This window comes from Vicugna pacos, chromosome 10 (assembly GCF_048564905.1).
Source record: "Vicugna pacos chromosome 10, VicPac4, whole genome shotgun sequence".
In the NCBI taxonomy this organism is placed as follows: domain Eukaryota; kingdom Metazoa; phylum Chordata; class Mammalia; order Artiodactyla; family Camelidae; genus Vicugna; species Vicugna pacos.
In genome coordinates, this window is record NC_132996.1 from 32,687,724 (window position 1) to 32,707,320 (window position 19,597).

General features: G+C 36.6%; 1 protein-coding gene across 3 annotated transcripts in view; it reads right to left on the reverse strand.

Moving 5' to 3' along the window:
• DENND5A (DENN domain containing 5A) overlaps nucleotides 1-19,597 on the reverse strand; it is a 76,095-nt gene that overhangs the window by 41,054 nt on the left and 15,444 nt on the right. For 2 of the 3 annotated variants that reach the window (XM_072969481.1, XM_072969480.1), the window contains exons 2-4: nucleotides 10,368-10,439; nucleotides 9,488-9,597; nucleotides 7,133-7,790 (exon numbers count right to left, since the gene is read on the reverse strand). In XM_072969481.1, coding sequence (XP_072825582.1) covers nucleotides 7,133-7,790; nucleotides 9,488-9,597; nucleotides 10,368-10,439 — 840 coding nt within the window. Of the gene's footprint in view, nucleotides 1-7,132; nucleotides 7,791-9,487; nucleotides 9,598-10,367; nucleotides 10,440-19,597 lie in introns of those variants that run through there. The other variant, XM_072969482.1, reaches the window with a different exon arrangement.

Here is a 19,597-nt window from a genome sequence, read left to right on the forward strand (position 1 = left end):
AATTGCTCTAACAATTATTATTAAAAATTCTAATGGTTCTCCAGATGAGATCTCAATTTTTTAATTTTTCATCTTTTTTCTAGATATGAATGTCTCTAAATAATCTACTAAGACCAATAATCTCAAACATCATAAGAATTTGCCTTAAAATTCAAAATTAAGATGAATCAAAAGAAAGTACAGGCATGGGAAAAAACTTTCAAGTGACATTTAAAGCTGATGGTCCAGTCTTAACTCTGTCCCAACACTGGCTCTTAAACACATATTCTGAATAAATATTACACTAAATAAATTCCTCCTTCCCTTTTGGTGTACGCACACGTATAGACACACACCATTTCTGGATTTGTTTTAAAAGGCAGGAAACAGCAAGCACTTTTCAACCATGTGAAAACCAAAAAACCTCTTCTTCCTTTACCTGAAGTCAGTAAAGCAGGTACTACTCCTTTATGTGGCTGGGATTCCTGACAGGTCTGCTCAGAGACAAGAATGTCTCATAGTGGGCAAACAGACACTCTGAGTAAAGGAGTCCCTGAAATGCCTTTGTCATGAGGTTTCCTGGGCACTGAACTACTTCTTGTAGTGAAAAGGAGTATCTACTCTCTAACCATAAAGTAGGGAGTGCTGGAGTATAAAGGATGGGGCTTCCTCTGCTCCATAAAAGCAGCTTTTTCAATGGCACAGACATCTAGTTCTGGTTTTTCCCTAATCTTCTTCAGGATGTACCTAATCTAGTATCTGCAACTCAGCCCACTTATTTCTGCTAGAGTGGGTAACTTTATTTGCCTCAGATTGAAATCCCTGAAGAATTCCCCATGATGGGCTTGAAACTATGAGATTCTTAGAAACAAAACATTTTGAGGGATGAGTAATAATCTACTCTTTCAAGGCTAAACAGCTTTCCATTTATGTAGTTTGCTTTTACAGATACTGGAAATTAGGAATTTTATGACCTTTCTGAGCTGAGCTGTAGATTTCTTTCCCCCTACATTTTTCTATTTTAAGAAAGCAACCACCCACCTTGAAGGATGGCCTAATAAACAATGCCTCAGGGATCTGTGGTACCTACTGTAGGATGCTGACCTCCAAGAGCTGTAAGCAACAGCACAAAACCCACTTCTATACACCAGTACAAATGATATAATCAGTACCTCCTCTGCCATTGCCTGTCTCTGTGCTTATCATTCCAAGAGGATGAAACTAATAAACAGGAAGCAGCTGAAGGTCATCGGCATCCAAAAAATTTCATCCAATTGAAACCAACTAGAAACACTTCAGCTCCAGGCAACTGTCTTGGTTTTCTCACAGCTCCCGTAATGTTGTAATGAGCAATTACTTTTAACAAAAGATGATAATGCAAAGCACATCAGGATTATAACTACCTCTAAGTGGTGAAGAGAGAGGAATCAGCACACTCTTATGATTTGTCCCTGTGCAGAGAAGACATTAGACCTGGGATCACTTCACAGATAAGTCCACTCCTAAAACAAACTACAGGGCAGTTCCTGCACATTAGGAACTGAATCACGAACTGTCCTTACATACTCGCACTTCTGTGAAACCTATATGAACATGGATTTTCTCATGCAGTCTTTGTTCTTAGGAAACAGCCTAATCTATATATCCTGGTCTCCAAGGTGCACTATAAATGAAAGAAGGTATAAAACAATGATTAGCATGCTCCCATTTGTGTTGTTTTTAGAAAGTATATATGCTGTATATGCATGTCTATGTCTGGAAGGACATAGGAAACAGTGGAGAGTCTTACACTTCACTATACCCTCTTTTGTAATATTTTAAATTTCTACCATATGACTAAAATGCTTTTTTCCAAGTTTTACTTTAATATACCATACATATATAAAAATGTATATAATTTAAAGAATATTATAATTGTGCAACACAACATAAAAAATAGTGCATTGTATAAAAAATATTTGGGAGGAGGGCATAAAAAAAATCAAGAGTTACTTCACAGGGGTAGGATTCTAAGTCACTAAGAAAAAACATTCAACTCTTTCTGCATTGTTTGTCCACATGTTATTTGTTTTAAAAAAACTATTAGTTTCATTAGGGATATACAAGAAACTTGTTCTCTGGCTACTACAGGAAGGAGAGAGGGAAGGAGATTTCATTTTATTCCCTTTGGAATTGTTTTGATTGCATGCCTTGAGCTTGCTTTAAGTTTGCCATAAAAAACTAATGTATGCTTAACAAGGATCAGTTGCACTTGTTTCTAAACCTGTCTGCACTAGTTGGACATATTATTGGATTATATAACTTAACTAAATACTATGTAAATAAATGGTAAGCTATGAGGGCAAAAGAAAGAATTATTTATCTGAAAACAAAATTAAATGCTTTCAAAAGACTCACTAATACAAAGTCATTAAAAAATAATGTAATTCAATTAGGCATATCAATTAAGTACAAAAAATTAAGGAAAACTGCAAAAAATCTACAGGTAATCTCTACTATGGTTCTTCTGCAAGAACCTTTAAAAGTTCTTGCTCTACTTGAAAAAGTATCTGGAAACCTTAGTGAATGAATTATAGGTGTGATTTATGGAACAAAAACAATACAGACACCTGATTAGTGAAGCCATAATCAAAGGACATGCCTAGACCCTTCAACAAAAGATTGATGATTATACAGGCATATGGGGGGTTTTTTTCCCTTTAAATGGGAGGTACAGGGGATTGAACCCAGGACCCCATGCACGTTAAGCCCGCACTCTACCACTGAGCTATACCCTCCTCCCCCCATACAGTCATATGTTTTAAGTTAAAATGTCTAATGGATATATGTATCATGTTTAGGATTCCCAGACTTAAATGACTTTTTCAATTATCCAGTCCACTACCTTACTAAATCACATCAGATAAAGAACTTCTGCTCTCTATATAATTTTAAAACAACTAAAAAATATGCTATTAAAAAAACTGTCTCTATATGAACCAAAGAACAAATATTATCCAGTAGTAAATAAAATGACCTACACAAATATTTAAAAAAAACACTGCTTAAAACTGCCAGTTCAGTCATCCAAAGGGTTATACTTTGAGAGTCCTACAATTTGGCCTGCATTCCTTTTCCCTAAATAAGACCTCTTCTGTTCAGAAGGCAGGACATGCAGTGAGCTACACCAACTCTGAGTACTGATGGCCAGGGAGATTTTCATCCACTTAAGTCCTTCGAATCATAAATAATAACTACTTCAAAAAAAACCAAACTGAATTGTCTACAGTATTCTATAATGACAGACAGCATAACCTACATCCAACAGAAGAAAATCCACTCCATCTTGGCTTTCAGCCATGCTCAGCAATGCCCAGGAAATTTTCAGAAAAAGCTTTTTCTTAATCTTGCTAACCATGACTGTAGGTCCTGAGTTCAATTTGATTCTGTACACAAATCTTCTCAATTGCCTTCAACCCTCTTAAAATATTCATATTATGAAAACAATAACCTGTATTCCAGGAAATATAAGGAGAGCTGATGGAAAAACATTACCTATCATATTTCTGGTTTTAATCTACCTTTTCTCACCGCTAAACATCCCCACTACATCACAGGTACCTAAATGTCACTGCACCTTCTAATACTCTATCTGGTTTGGTCTCCTCCTCTGTCCTGGTCTAAACCAGACAGTCTTCACTATTCAACTAAGTCTCTGGTTCAAAGTACAGTTGAACAATGGGGGGTTAGGATCACAGGCCACTCACGCAGTTGAAAATGAGCGTATTACTTTACAGGCGGCCCTCTGTATCCATGGTTCCACATTCATGGTTTCCACCAACTATCCAACTATGGATTGTTTACTCCTGTAATACATATTTATTGGAAAAAAAAAAGCAAATAAGTGAACCTGTGCAGTTCAAACCCGTGTTGTTCAAGGGTCAAATGCACTTTTGTCCACTTCCAGTCAAGTAACAGTAACTAAAAAGGCAACACAACTTGGACAAGTCTATGTTTCACCCAGAGACAGGAGTCTGAAAATCCATTACTTTAAACAAGTTGCAAAGTAAAGCCTCAGGAACCACATTCCAGACAATAGATGCATTTTGTTTGGCCTGCAGTGTTTAATAAGAATGTTGTTACCAACGTTTAAAAATAAGAATTTTGACATAAAAAATCTGAGTCCTCATGAAAAACTGGAAGATCTAGTAACATTAGGCCAGCATTTCACAAGGAATTAATTAGAGCTAATCAGTCTACCTTAGATGGGGTATATGCTCTTCATTTCAACACAGTCTCCATTACTTCACCTTCAAACCAAATCCAGAATCTAACTATTTCATACCACTTTGCTGTTACCTCCTTAGTCAGAGACAACATAATCTTTCACTTAGATCATTACAATGGCCTCCCAACTGGATTCTGCTTTTCTCCATTCCCCACTTGGGAATAACTTCTTAATACAGCAGCTTCTGTTCTTGTTATAGGCATATGTAATTCATTCATTCAACAAATGTTTATTCAGACTTCGTTGTTATTCAAACTTTGCCCATGGACCAAATGTGGGACAATTTGAGCATTAAAATAATTAATTACAGTAATGTACTATATAACCTACTGAATGAAATAAAAATCTACAAGTCCATAGAATAACAAACAACATGGGAGAATGAAATGTTCTTCCTCATAGTAGAATGCCAATTAATAAATATAGATGGAGTTACAAAATCAGCATTTTGCAATCATGATACTAACTGATTCAGACTAGAATCATCAATGGATGTTAAAGCTATTAGGCAAAACTTAGAAGAGGAACAGTGTATTTACAGAGTTTCAAAGTATTCCCCCACAAATTATTAATTGCAAAGGGAAAAATGGTAACTTTCCAGTTAAGAAACTCAGTAGACATCAACTCACCCAAGTGATCAAATTAACATTACTAAAAATGGGGCAAATGAACATCATGTGCCTCCTATGATGATAAAAATAGACATTATGTGCCTATTGATACAATGCACTAAGAGAACAACATCACTTGTGTGATATTACAGTCAAAAATTTATAACCTGAATCTATCCATGAGAAAACATCAGACAAACCGAAATTGAGAAACATTTTACAAAATATCTTGCCAGTAGTCTTCAGAAGTGTCATTCATGAAAGACATGAGGAACTGACAACTAAAAGCAATGTATGTTACTGGACTAGATCCTGGACCAGGAATTTTTAAAAAATTATTATTCACTTACGTGTGGAATCTAAAAAATAAAACAAACTAGTGATTATAACAAAAAAGAAACAGACTCACAGATATACAGAACAAACTAGTGGTTACCAGTAGGGTGAGGAACGTGGGGAGGGGCAAAATTGGGGTAGTGGTTTAAGAGGTAAAAACTACTATGTGTAAGATAAATAAGCTACAGGAATATATTATACAACATGGGGAATATAGACAATATTTTATAATAACTATAAATGGAATATAACCTTTAAAAATTGTTAATCACTTGGGGGGAGGGTATAGCTTAGTGGTGAAGTGCATGCCTAGCATGCACAAGGTCCTGGGTTCAATTCATAGTACCTCTGTTTAAAAAAATAAACAAATAAACCTAAAATTGCCTCTCCCATTAAAAAAAATTTTTTTAAAGAAAAACAAAACAAAACAAATTGTGAATCACTATATTCTACACCTGAAACTTAATATAATATCGTATATCAACTATACTTCAATTTTTAAAAATTATAATAGACATTATTGGACAACAGTGAAACCTGAGTACAGTATTGTTATTTTATCCATATTAAATTTCCTAAATTTATTAATCATACTATGGTTATATAAGAAAATGTCTTTGTTCTAATGAAATAAAAGCTGAAGCATTTAGGAGTCAAGGAACATGGAGTGGTGATGACTCTCAATTGTTCAGTTACGTTCACACACATTCAGAGATAGAGAGGGAATGACAAAACAAATGAGGCCAAATGTTAACAATTGGTGAACTGTGGGAGTGTACAAGACTTCTCTGAACACTTCTTGCAACTCTTTCATAAGCTGGGAATTATTTCAAAACAAAAAGTTAAAAATCTTAAAACCTCCAACGACTAAGCATCTTGGAGTAACAAAGTCTTTACAATGGCCTACAGGACTCTGTACAGTTTGGCCTCCGTTAAGTCTCTCACACCAACTGCTACTATATTCCTGCTCTCTCACTCCATTACATCCACCCAGCTTCCTCACTGTTCTTGAACATACCAAGTACATTCTTGTCTCAGAACATTTCTACTTCCTGCGCCTCTGCCTGAAATACTTTTCCTACAGACATGAACATGGGTCACTCAGAGAGACCCAACCTAATCACTCTTATAAAATTGGAACTTCCCTTCCCCAACACTATCCTCTTCCCTGTCTTACTTTTCTTCACAGATCTTATTACCACCTTACATAGTACATATTTTATTTATTTACTTAATCACCTGTCTTTTCCCATGAAAATGTAAGTTCTATTACAGTACGGATTTTCATCTCTTTTGTCCATCACCAAATCTCTAGCCCCTGGAATAATGTTATTTAGCACACAGCAGGCTCTTAATAAATATGTACTGAATGAATGAATTTTATGTTACTTATCTGGCTCATTTAACAAACATTTGTTTCCCTCTGCTCTAATTTAATCTGTCCAAATCCACTGCTCACATTCACTTAACCTCTCATTTATAAAAACAATTCAATTACAACAAACAAACAACAGAAAAAGCAACACATCCTCATTTTCTCAAACTTTTTTTTTCAAATATATGAAGGATCATCGTTATTGTCAGGCTGAGGAAGGGGCAGAAGTCACTCTGCAGAATGACAGAACAGAACTGACAATAAGTCAGTTACCCAAGATCATCAACTCTTGCCTCTTCTCTTCAGCATCAATCAGAAGAGACATCAGGTGGCAGAGTTCCCCTCCCAGACTGAAGGGTCCAGGAAAAGGCCATGATGATGGCCAATTAGAAACAATAGATCTCTCATGTTCCATCAGTTTGCCATCAAGCATTTACCTGCAAAAGATCTGGGTTTTGCTCAAACTGTAACAGCCCTTGGCCTTTACAGTCAGCCCCACTGTGTCTGATATGGAAAGAAGAGCGGCCCTATGTAGGGAGAAAGCTCTAGTAAGCACTGACTTACACTGTGAGTAGAGCAGGATTTGAAACTCCAGAAGGGCACAAGTAAAAAGTTGAAACACATTCTCCACCCCAAGCAGTTCAAAGACCTCTTTGACAGGGAAGTCGAATAGGGGAAGCTCATTGGTGCTTGGTCTCTGGCAGATTATTGGCCCATAGACCCCAGAAAATTTCAAGGACCGGCCGGGAGGTGGGAGTGGCACCTCATACAGTACGTTGTATATGTAGCTCTCAAGGGGCAGTGGAGGAGGCTGAGGTGAAGTGACTGCCTGGTGAAGTTGTTCCAGCACACTCCGACATGCCTTCATGAAGGACATGGGTGTGATGAGGCAGATGCACTTAGAGACATAGAGCGTATCCCGGCTAATGTCGTAGGAGTTGAAGCGCTGCAGCTTGGTCCCAGGAGTGCCTTCACCAACCTCCATGCCACTGTGGTCTCGGCCATCAGCAGGGGGAGCATGGAGGACATCATACTCAGCATTATGCATGTGATAGAGGGTCTGCATTGCACTGCAGATCTGCTTGCTAGTCACCTCCTCATAAAATGTGAGGGCAAACCCAAATGTCCGAGAGCCATCCTCCCTTGTGATAATAAAGGCATGGAACTGAGGCTCCCTGGGATCAGCCTGGGTCTTGAATGCCAGCCCCTTGGGCATGCACAGCTGCAAAAGACAACAAGGAAACAACTGATGAGAACACTCACTGCTGATCCTCTTTTCAGAACACCAACACTATTTGTTTACTTACAGAGCACCTCCTGTGCTGGGTGTTTGGGATACCAAGACCAACACAGCAAAATATCTGCCCTAAAGATCTCCCATTCTAAGACAAACAAGTAACTAAAATTATAATGCAGTTATCAAGGCTATACAGAGGTACATAAAATGTGCTAGATGAACACAGAACAAACAATCCAACCCGGGAACATCAGAAAAGGCTTCATAGATGAGCTTATGCTAGAATTCATCAGGTAGACAGGAGAAAGAAGGGTATATCAGGGGCACAAAGACAATGCACAAAGATAAAGAGGTAAAAGAAAGCTTGTAGAATTTAGGTAGGTGGTTAAGCATGACAGCATGTATTAAGAGATGATGCTAGAAATACATCTAAATCCAGATAGATGCAACTTCGTGCCTAAAAATAAACAGTTTTAGACTCTTATCAGCTCACAAGATTCTGTCATCAATAAAACCTTCTCTTTTCATAGGAAAAAAAAGGTGCTCATTTCATATAAAGCAAGGAGATGACATAATCGGGATAAAGATGAACTTTTTCACTTTAACTCAGATGGGTTATATAAAGAAACTTGGATAGCTAATCAAACTGACCTGAATCAATCAGTCCCATTTTCCACTTTTATACAAACCTGGCTATACAAATGAACTACCAGGAGTGTGGGTTAACAAATACAAGGAGCTACATTATGGCACATTCATTAGCCTTGAACTTGATTTCTCAAAGCCTAGGTGCTTCTAGAATGCAGCATGTTAAAAGGAAATAAGAACTGGACTAGGAGTCAAAAAACTTCAGGTTCCCTAAGACTCAGTTTCCTCCCCTGTGAAATGACAATGATATAGTTTACTCTGCCTGCTTCACAGGGTTATTGCATGCAACAAACAAGATCATCCTCAAAAAGCTATTAAAAAGTAACAGAGGCAATACAAAGACGTAGTTAAGAGCAGAGTTCTGGAACCAGACTATGGTGTTTAAACTCATTCAATTGCTCCTTAGCCATATGACCTTGAACACATGACTTAATCTCTTTGGAACTTAGTTTCCTCATCTGTAAAATATGTGTCTGGGTCTGTGTGTGTTTATTTAATATTATCGACATAAGGGGTATTGTGAGAATTAAATGAATTAGTTCAGTAAAATATGTACCACAGTGCCTAGCACAAGGTGAATACTCAATAAAAGTTAGCTAATTCAAAGTAGCATTCTACATGAGATTTAAAATGCTGTCCTAACTAAAACTATAACGAAACAAAATACCCATTTCTGCCATGTTACTCATACATATACAATTCGGATTAAGAGAAAAACTGCTTTAAACTTTACACATCATGCAATACCAATGCTATAAGCAACCAATATCTCAGTTTCACACAAACAAGTGCACTAACTCAATATTATGTATTTGCCTGATACAGCAGAAACACACTGTGACTTTTGGTATATTTGCTATATTCTGAATATCTAATATATTGATCAAAATGCAGAATCATGAACAATATGCATACAATCCCATCTTCAAAAGTTACTGATACTTGATGGAACCACTGCTACATAATCTAAATTCACGATCCTACTATAAATTACTCTGTAAATTCTTTTACACTTGTAGCTAACAAATACTAACCATTCCCACTGCATCTTGGTCAAAGGGATTCCAGTCTACATTCTCAGGATATCGTGCAAGGACCTTAGACTTGAATGTTCGTCTCAGTGGTGTCTGTTCAAAATTTTCTCCTGCAAGAAAAAGAATGAAGCAAATCATCTCCACAGAGTCCCTTGAAAACCAGGGTTATGAATGTCTGAGCTTGGTAGTCCAGCAAGGTACAGAAATGAAGGCAAAAGAGTTAGTACGCCAAGCATCTAAGAACAGGAAAGGTATTATGGTTATTAGATCCATAAAGAAGCTGGAAAAGTTTAGCATGGTTAATATTGGACACCACTAGCTATCTTTGCTTTTCTTTAATATTATTACCATAAACCCAATGGTTAATCTTCCTGGGAGAAGAGGGAGAAAGCATAAGAAAGGATAAAGAATTATATCCATTTTTTTTCCTAAAAACCACATTTAGGTTCCCTAAAGTCAACTGATAACATCATAGAAGCATAAATTATTTTGAATTCAGAATAAAGTATGCATTTCTAAACTTTCTGAAAAAAATACAAAGGGACTTAAAAATTCAAGAACATTAAGTAGCAGATTTCAGAGTAAATCTAATGAGCTGTTTTGTGAATTCAGAATAACTTGAAATTTCTGAAATTCTCCTTTGACTCCCCCTTCCCACTCCTAAAAACATTAGCGTATACTGAAATAAGAACACTGAAGTGAAAAGAGGAAGAACCAAAGAACCCACCACCTAGAAGGATACAAATGTGAAAAACCTACTGGTCAAAAAAGGCATATAAGAAAGTTAGAAAGTCAAAGGGTACAAAATGCCACTAGAGAAGACTTATGTAAGAGCCACAAGAAAGCTTTGGATGTTTTCTCAATTTTGTTTTGTTTTTACCTTCAGTCGTACTTGAAATGAAAGGGCTGGCACCATCCCTGGCTTTAGAAGCCTGTATGTACTGGCATAATGCTATATGATAAATGAAATAACATAGTATTACAATAAAGCAGTGTTATTCAAACTTTTCTGACCATGACTCCAGTGTGAAATAAATTTTACATCATGAAGCAACAAACACACACGTGATACAGTATATACAAATTTATATTGTATAAATATAATACAATTTATATTGTATAAATTGGGGGGAGGTTATAGCTCAGTGGTAGAGTGCATGCTTAGCATGCATGAGGTCCTGGGTTCATTCCCCAATACCTCTATCAAACAAACAAACAAATCTAATTACCCACCCCAAATCAAACAATAAATAAATAAATAAATTTACCTAAGACAAAAACTTCACAAAACAATACTTACCCTTACTATATGTGATGTCTTCTCATGGTATTTACTCTATATTACCAAAACCTAAAATGCTAATTGCAGACCTGCTAAAGGTCACAATTTACAGTGTGAGAAACATTATAATACAGTATAATGGGATGAAGAGTTCAACAAATATTAAATTACTATAAAGCTTTATCTAAAAGTATACTGTCCCGAGAATACAGACTTGTGGTTACCGGGGGGGGGGGGGCGGGGTAGAGGGTGGGAAGGGATAGACTGGGATTTCAAAATTGTAGAACAGATAAACAAGATTACACTGTATAGCACAGGGAAATATACACAAAATGTTATGATAAATCACAGAGAAAAAAATGTGACAATGAGTGTGTATATGTCCATGTATGACTGAAAAATTGTACTGAACACTAGAATTTGACACAACACTGTAAAATGATTATGAATCAATACAAATGTAAAAAATAAAAAAAAAAACCTAGGTACAGTAAAGGTATTATACTTAAAATAAATAAATAAATAAATAAAAGTATACTGTCCCAAATTTTGCTTTTCCAAAGGGGATAGGGAGATAGGGACAAATTAAATGCATCTAAATAGTTCAAACAAATAGATTTAGTAGGAGTCATGGAAAAGTAGATGGGAAACATGATCAAGGCCAATTCAATTGAATTCTATACCTATTTACTGAATAATCATGTTATACAAGGGCCTTAGGTACCGTAGGGGATAGAGGTGAACCAGATGAAGCACTTACCCTCAAGGACCTTACTGTCAAATGTACAGGAAAACTGAACACACACAAATAACCACTTTGCAGGGAGGTTACTATCTGGAACACTCCAGATCTTCAGCTTATGTGGTCTAACCACTCAGAGCACCCTTGCACAGGATCCTATTCACATGCTCTAGCTCTTAGAATAAATTCTGCTCCAACTAAACTTCTCTAAGTTGGCTGGTGATTATTAAGGACGAGGTACTCCTCACCAACACAGCATTGGGATGAACCTAAAGTCAGATAGTCCTTCACTCAAAATCATCCCAGAGACATCTCCAAGGTTTCTAAAAAAGTTTATATTAATCCTAAGGCAACTGTTGCAGAAACTAATAATGATTCCAGTCAGAAAGTTACTGCTTTTCTTCTGGCAAAATATTAAATGATTATAAATATTTTAGGCACACTAAAAAAGAAGGTATATTGTTTTGGAGCATACATAATTTTCTAAATAATGATTAAATCAAGGTGTTGATGATTTTAGAAAGAAAGTTATCACTTTTATAATTAAAACCTTTGTTCACATTTTCACTCAGGTTTCGTACATCATCATCATCAAAAGCCTACTTATTCATCATTTTCAACTTCTGTTGAGACCCAACCTTCTTTCTGTTAGTAAAGCAAGTTTCATAATTTCAATTTCTCTCATTTCTGATCCCTTCTTCCAAACTGATTTTTCTGAATATTTTTTCCAGCAAATTTCATCTCTCAAAATACATTTGGTAATCTTCACTAAAGAAGACTCGCAAAATCAGCAGGCAGCTGGTAATAGCAGCAGCTACAAAGCCCTACCGCTATGTAGAGCTAGTCTTAGAGCTTTCACTAACACCTGCAAAGAGCCCAGCCATGGCAAGCCTGCACTTACTGTACAAAGCAATTAAACAGCAAGCAGCTGACGTAAGATCTTGTCTACAGTCTGACATTCTCAGAATGTATTTTTAAACTGAATTCAGTTCTGAGAGAAGATAACTATTTCTTCCTCCTAAGCTTCTTCACTTTTAGTTGTCAGTTTGCTCATTTCTTCCTTACTAGGCTAGAAAATCCCCTCAGTTAAAAAAAAAAAAAAACCCACAAAATATCTGAGCATATACAGGAATTAGAGCAGTTACCAATGTCCTATATGAAAGCCTTTAGAGAAAGATGTTTTCCTAAGATGGCTATGAGGTGCCCCTTAAGACATCATGAGCATTCAAAGGATGAGACAGGGGACTATTTAAAAGGAGAATTTTAAACAACCAGTGGGATGAAGAATGGAGCCAGAGATGAATATGCTGAGCTGACCTGCAGTGTAGACAAAGAGGAGGGAGAAGCTATGAATCACAGGGAGAAGTGATCTTCAGAATCTCTCCACCCCCCTGCTCCTTCTTTAAACTGAGTAAAGAAGTCTTGTTAAAGAGTCAGGTTCTGAGTAAAGGCAACACAGAGAGTGCCAATCTTAGACAAAACTCCTGTGTATTGAACCAGACCAGCAGCAGGAGCAAAATTATTTTCATTGCAAGGGGAAAGTAGACATAAAAGAACAACTATGAGGGCCCTAAGAACAAATCATGTTCGTTACAGCCACCCTATGAAGAGCGTCAGAAAAGTAACAGAGGAAGGGGATCACAAACCTAAGATCTTTTTATTAAAACAATTCAATCTCTCATCATTTACTAAGGTCTGAGTTTTTTGAGGATAAGCAACAGAGACTTAATGCCTGAGAACATCTACACAGCCCCACCTCCTGAAACCTACATACGTGTCACAGGTCCCTTAAACCCGCAACTATTCAGACCTTCAGAAATTCAAACAATATCAGGAATATGACATCACAACCACAACTGTCCTACCGTCCTAGAAACAACAACTAATTATTTGCCTAACATATAACAGAGTACACAAATGTCAGCAGGTATGGATATCAGAACTAAGGCCCATTTCTAACAGCAACTTAAAAATTAGTCAACTAGGTATCAGCCTATCTTTGTGAATCTGCCCTGGAAAGTACAGTTCAGATACAATCATAATGGATTTTTTTTTAAGTATGCATGCCTTACAAGGACATTTAATAGGTTCTTTGTTTTATTTGTTCTGCTTTGACCCAGCCAGAAACAAACTGACAATTGTATTGCTATTAGTCTGTTGGTACTAGCTTGATTTGAATAACCGTAAATGAGGGATGCTTATGCTGAGGAGCTTCAAACCCCTAAACTCTCTAAAATGATTTATGAAATTTTGTCTGAAAATATTTGCATCTTTCTGGGGAGAGAACACAATATCCATTAGATTCTCAAAGGATCTCATGACCCAGAAAAGTTAGAAACCACAACTCCAAATGTTTCTCCTAATTTGGGCAAGAAGTATTTTCATCATTTAAAGGTTAATCTAAACATGCAGTTTTTCATACAGTGTGAAATAAAATACTTTATTTTATTCAAGGGGAGGGTACAGCTCAGTGGTAGAGTGCATGCTCAATATGCAAGAGGTCCTTAGTCAATCCCTAGTACATTCATTAAAAAAAAAAAAGGAATATTTGAAGAAATAATGATCAAAAATTTCCCAAGTTTGGTAAAAGATATAAACTTATAGAGTGAAGAAGCTCAGTGGATTCCAAACAGGATAAATACTAAGTAAATCACACACAGTCAAACTTCCGGAGAAAAAAAAAGAGAGAGACAGAGAAAGAGAAAAAATTTAAAGAGAAAATCTTGTACAGAACCAAAGAAAAAGAATACATTAAGGAGAAAATAATTATTGAAATTACCATTGCCTCTTTATCAGAAACAACGGTGATTAGAAGACCTTTCAAGTACTAAGAAACAAAAAACAAAAAACAAAAAGCCTTGTCAACCCAGAATTTCATGAACAGAAAAAATCCTTCAAAAATAAAGGCAAAGTAAAAAACATTTTCAAGTAAAACAAAACTAAGACATTTCACTGCTGCAGACCTGCACTACAAGAGTGAGAAAAGCCCATCCCAATAGGTTGCATACTGTCTGATTCCAGGTGTATAACATTCTTGAAATGGCAAAATTATAGAAATTAAACAGATTAGTGGTTCCTAGAGGTCAGGGATGGGGAGAGGGTGGCTATAAAAGGCCAATCCCAAGAATTCTTGTGGCGATGGAACTATTCAGTATCTTGACTGTATCAATGACAACATTCTGGTTGTGACAGTATACTATAGTTTTGCAAGATGTTACCTTTGGGTAAAGGGTACAAGGTAATTTCTCTTGTATTATTTCTTCCAACAGCATATGAATCTACAATTACCTCAAATAAAAAGTTCAGTGTTTAAAAAAGTAGAGTTTTTAAGTTAAAAAATTATGTTTTTTTAACAACCTGTCAAGGTTTTAAAGCAGAGGCTGCAGGCAACACAATTCAAGCACTTAAAGCTACACCTGGGACAGAACTCTCTGAAGGCAGCTGAGCTATTCCCCTCTCTAGGCCCAGAACAGAAATGTCACATGGATTGCCTCACCTCACCACATCAATACCAATTCTAAAAGGTCTAGTTCACATTATTTACAGCAAGAGTGACAGAATTTTTTCCTCTGAGAATGGATACAACCAGGTTATTATACCAACCTTTGCATATTGGTATTCTGGGATATCCTAGAGTTGTCCCAGAATTGGCTGGTGACATTGGTCACCAATTTAGTGCCACTCATGCTATGATCAGTTTACTTCCTGCATTAAAAGATCCCACTGTAACTTCCCTATTACAAACATTTCTGAAACAGACTGCCCATCAGAATAGTATTACCACCAACTCACTTCTGTTTTTGGTGCATGTTGAAAAACCAGCTTGTATTTTATCTTTAACTCACTCACTGCCCCAGCATTCAGTTCTCCTTATCTTCCAGGTAATTTTCTGAACCCTGCGCAAATCAGAGATCATATTCTGTCATCTTTGATTAATGGGGCACAATGTAGTGAGAAGGGAATGCAAATGTCTAACTAAACGAGAATTAACCTTGTCTTTACTTTTAGATGACTACTTCATTACTATCAGCACTTTTTAAATAGAGACAGCTTAAAAAAACAGTAAGACTAGTAAGCAGTTTTGGTAGCTAAAGAAAACCATTTTAAACTGCACTCGTCACTCTCTCCCTCATCCCTTGTATATATAAAATGGAGGTAAATTTACAGCTCCTGCAGCATAAAGTGAAGAAGGTAACTGCTCCTTGAAGAGACAGCCTATAACTTGGACCACACCACCAGCTGACTGTGGTGCTCAGGAGTCAGACATTCACAAACAAATATCCAGACTGTAGATAGTGAGCTGCTCCCCACCTTGGACAAGCTACAAGGCCTTTTAGAAGGCTCTATCTACCTAGGAAAGCTGCTCACCAGGCTTTCCAATGAAAAAGCAATAGATGACGCAATATTGTAAACTGACCATACTTCATTTAAGAAAGAAAGGAAGAAAGGGAGGAAGAAAGAAAGAGAGGAAGAAAGAAAGAGAGAGAGGAAGAGAGAAAGAGAGAAAGAAAGAGAAAGGAAGAAAGAGAGAAAGGAAGAAAAAGAGCAATAGAAACCATCTGTTCCCTCTGTGTGTTCCCCTTGAGGCAGATTTGTTCACTTTCTTTCTCAACATATTTCCTTTGTCAGATAACTTTAGATTTGTGTATACGGCCATTACTTTTACTGATGCTTTGTCTCCTTGACATTTTCCAGGCACCATACCTAGTCCAACTCATGCACCTAGTATTTCTAAAATGGCTGAACTTCTCATGGACCCAGTTTTAACAAGAGACTAAGGTTTGAAAACCTATCCAGATAGGATTGCTCCAAACCATAGATAGCTAAGACAGAACTTTGGTAGCAAGGTATCAAATGTATATACTCCCCCCTCAGCCCAGCCAAATACCATACAAGGTATACATCTGTTGAGCTAATCTCTTGAATTTAGTAACGTAATTTCTTCTGTTTGGTAGGGGAAGCAACAAACTGCCAAATTCATGGTCTTTCAGAACAGTCTAATGAACCCACACTGGTGAGGCAGAAATACACATACTGTTCTAAATAGACTGAGGGCTCCCAGAGGCTATACATGTATACTTTTCTCTAAAAGCTGGGCCCACCAGAAAACTGGGCTGAGGCAAACCCACTGGACTGGGATCTCTAAGTAAGAAGTAGCAGAGGACACATCTGAGCAATGGTCTCCATGCTCTCCTCAATACCAAAGTTTAATACAATCGGCCTAACTTGATTGTAAACAACTAATCTAGGAGGAAGAAAACATGTTTAAGGTCTCACCTTGGCTATTAGTTGCATGACCCTAAATAATCTGAGTCTTGTGGGGCTCACTTTCCTCACCTGAAAGATACAGAAGTAGAGGACTAGCTGGTGATCTGCAGCTCAGTCATTCCATGACTTAATGACTGTTGCGTCTATAGAGTCTGGCTGAGCATAGAAATTCTACCTTTCAAATTGTGAACTGAAGGCACACATTAGTTCTCCCTCTGCTGCCTCTCCCTCCCCAAAATCCCACTAAAACAGCAGTAGAAATGGGGCTGTATAAATATAAAGAATGAAAGTCAAGGTAATAACAAAATTTTAGAAGGTGGAAAGCAGATGGATGAATGGTTACTGACAGCAGATTTGAGATAAATAAGATACAACATAACCTCCAAAAACCTCAGGAACTTGTAGCATCAGGCACTTATGGAAGTAGGGATTAAGATGGGGCTAAAAACAGAAGGATTGGCTGAAAGTCTATTTAAGAACCAGCTGGCATCAGCTCATGAATAGATAAACAAAATGTTGTATAACTACACAATGGAACATTATTCGGCCATAAAAAGAAATGAAGTACTGTTACATGCTGCAACACAAATGAACCTTGAAAACATTATGCTAAGTGAAAGAAGCCAGACACAAAAGGCCACATATTGCATAATTTCATATAGATAAAATGTCCAGAATAGGCATATTCATAGAAAAGAAAGTGGTTGCCAGGGGACTAACTGCTAACACATATGCAGTTTCTTTTGGGATGATGGATATGTTCTGGAACTACATAGTGGTGATGGTTGTGTGACACTGAATCAACACTAAAAACCACTGAACTGTACACTTTAAAATGGCACATTTATGTTACATGAATTACATATATATATCAGTAAGAAAAAAAAAAGAACCAGCTGAACCCCACCCTACCCCATACCCTTCCCATTCCATCTGGCCTCCTCCATTTCAACAGAAAACTGAAAGTTTATTTTTCACAATAGATAAATTTAAAAATGAGTAGGGTGAGCAAATGGGTGATGGTGGTAAAAAGGTACAAACTTTCAATTTGTAAGATAAATAAGTCTTGGGGATGTAATGAGCAGCATTGTGACTATAGTTAACAATACTGTATTCTATATTTGAAACTGCTAAGAGAGTAAATCTTAAAAGTTCTCATCATAAGAAAAAACTAACTGGTAATAGACTTATGGTAATCATTTCACCATATATACATACATCAAATCATGCTATACACCTAAAAGCAATACAACATTACATGTCAGTTATATCACAATTAAAAATAAAAAAAGAAGAATGGATGTCTATACTTGGGATTGCACAGTTGAGGTATCAAGCATTAACAGCTAGGAAACCACAGACACAGCTGAGAGCAAGAGTATCACTCTAAAAATAGGGAAATAAGAGCAAGTTTACATACTTCACATTGAGATCCTCAGTGCTCTTCCACTACTTGGCTCTCAGAAAGTTGGCAGCTAGGATTATGCCCTCAAAACAGAGTTCTAGAGGAGCCTTTTAGGTGAATTTAACCAGCCCAAGAAAAAAAGACCTAGTGATATTGATGGTACAAGGAAGAAACTATGCAGCCAAATCATTTTATAGTGAACCTCTCCGTAATTGAACCCCAACTATGAACACAGAGCTTCCCAATCATTGGTGCATTATTCTTAAATGTAAATGTATAGCCAGAGATCATGAGGCATTTGGGAAGAGACTCTAAGATTAAAGAAAAATACCTCTAGCCAATCAATCAATTTCAATCAGTGCAACTTCGAGAAAACAGAAAATTATGCAGAAAAAAGAAAACTTCAAAAATTTTATCATAGGGCCTAGAAGAAACAAAACTCCAGTAACAATAAGGACAACTAAACCCAGATCTTGGTTTCTAATATCATTCTCATTAAAACAAACAAATGAACAAGCAAAAAGGGCTGCTTAGAGAAATGGCTGGTTCTTTAACTGAGCAGAAAATATACAGGATTAGCCTGGAGCATCTTGTAGTGGCAGAAAGTAAGGAAGTGCTCAAAAAACCCCACAATGATGGGGACATGTCAAAGAGACACAAGAGCTAACTGAAAGATCCCCCAAGGGCCAAATCTAGAATAATCTGAACAACAAAATAAACAAGTTGAATTATAACCCAAAGAATAAAATAAAAATCATGAGTCCATCCTAATATAAATAGATAATTAAATAGAGGGAGAACAGACAAATCTCCTGTGCAGAAGAACTCCAAATAATTTATGTAGATACTCTGCTCTCAAAGAAGTGGAAAATAACTCCCTACTCCTTAACTATGGGCTACTCATAGGAAAAAAAGAGTAACTTTACATTGGAGAAATCTGACAGACACTACCAGGTGATCAAGATTAATATTAACAATGATAAATCATGTTGAGAGTATGTATGCCTTCTTGATATAATATGATGAAAATGACATTTTACCTCTGTAAACCATAATCTCAGTCTAATCAAGGAAAAACATACACATCCTGAGGGACATTCTACAAAACAGTTGACTAATATTCTTCAAAACTACCAAAATCATCAAAAAGAAAAAAAGCCTGAAAAACTGTTTCCTGGAACATAAAAAGAGTTAGGCAAAAACTAAGAATATGAATAAAGTAGGGAGTCAGTCCAGAAAGTCTAATATACAAATAACAGAATTCCATAAAGAGAGAACAGAAAAAATAAAGGGGAAGTTCTTATCAATAAAATAATTTTATTTTTTCCTTTTTCCCAGAAATGAAGGGCATGAATTTCCAAATTGAAAGTTCACTTCAAAGATCTAGCACAGTGGATGAAAACAGACTCACAC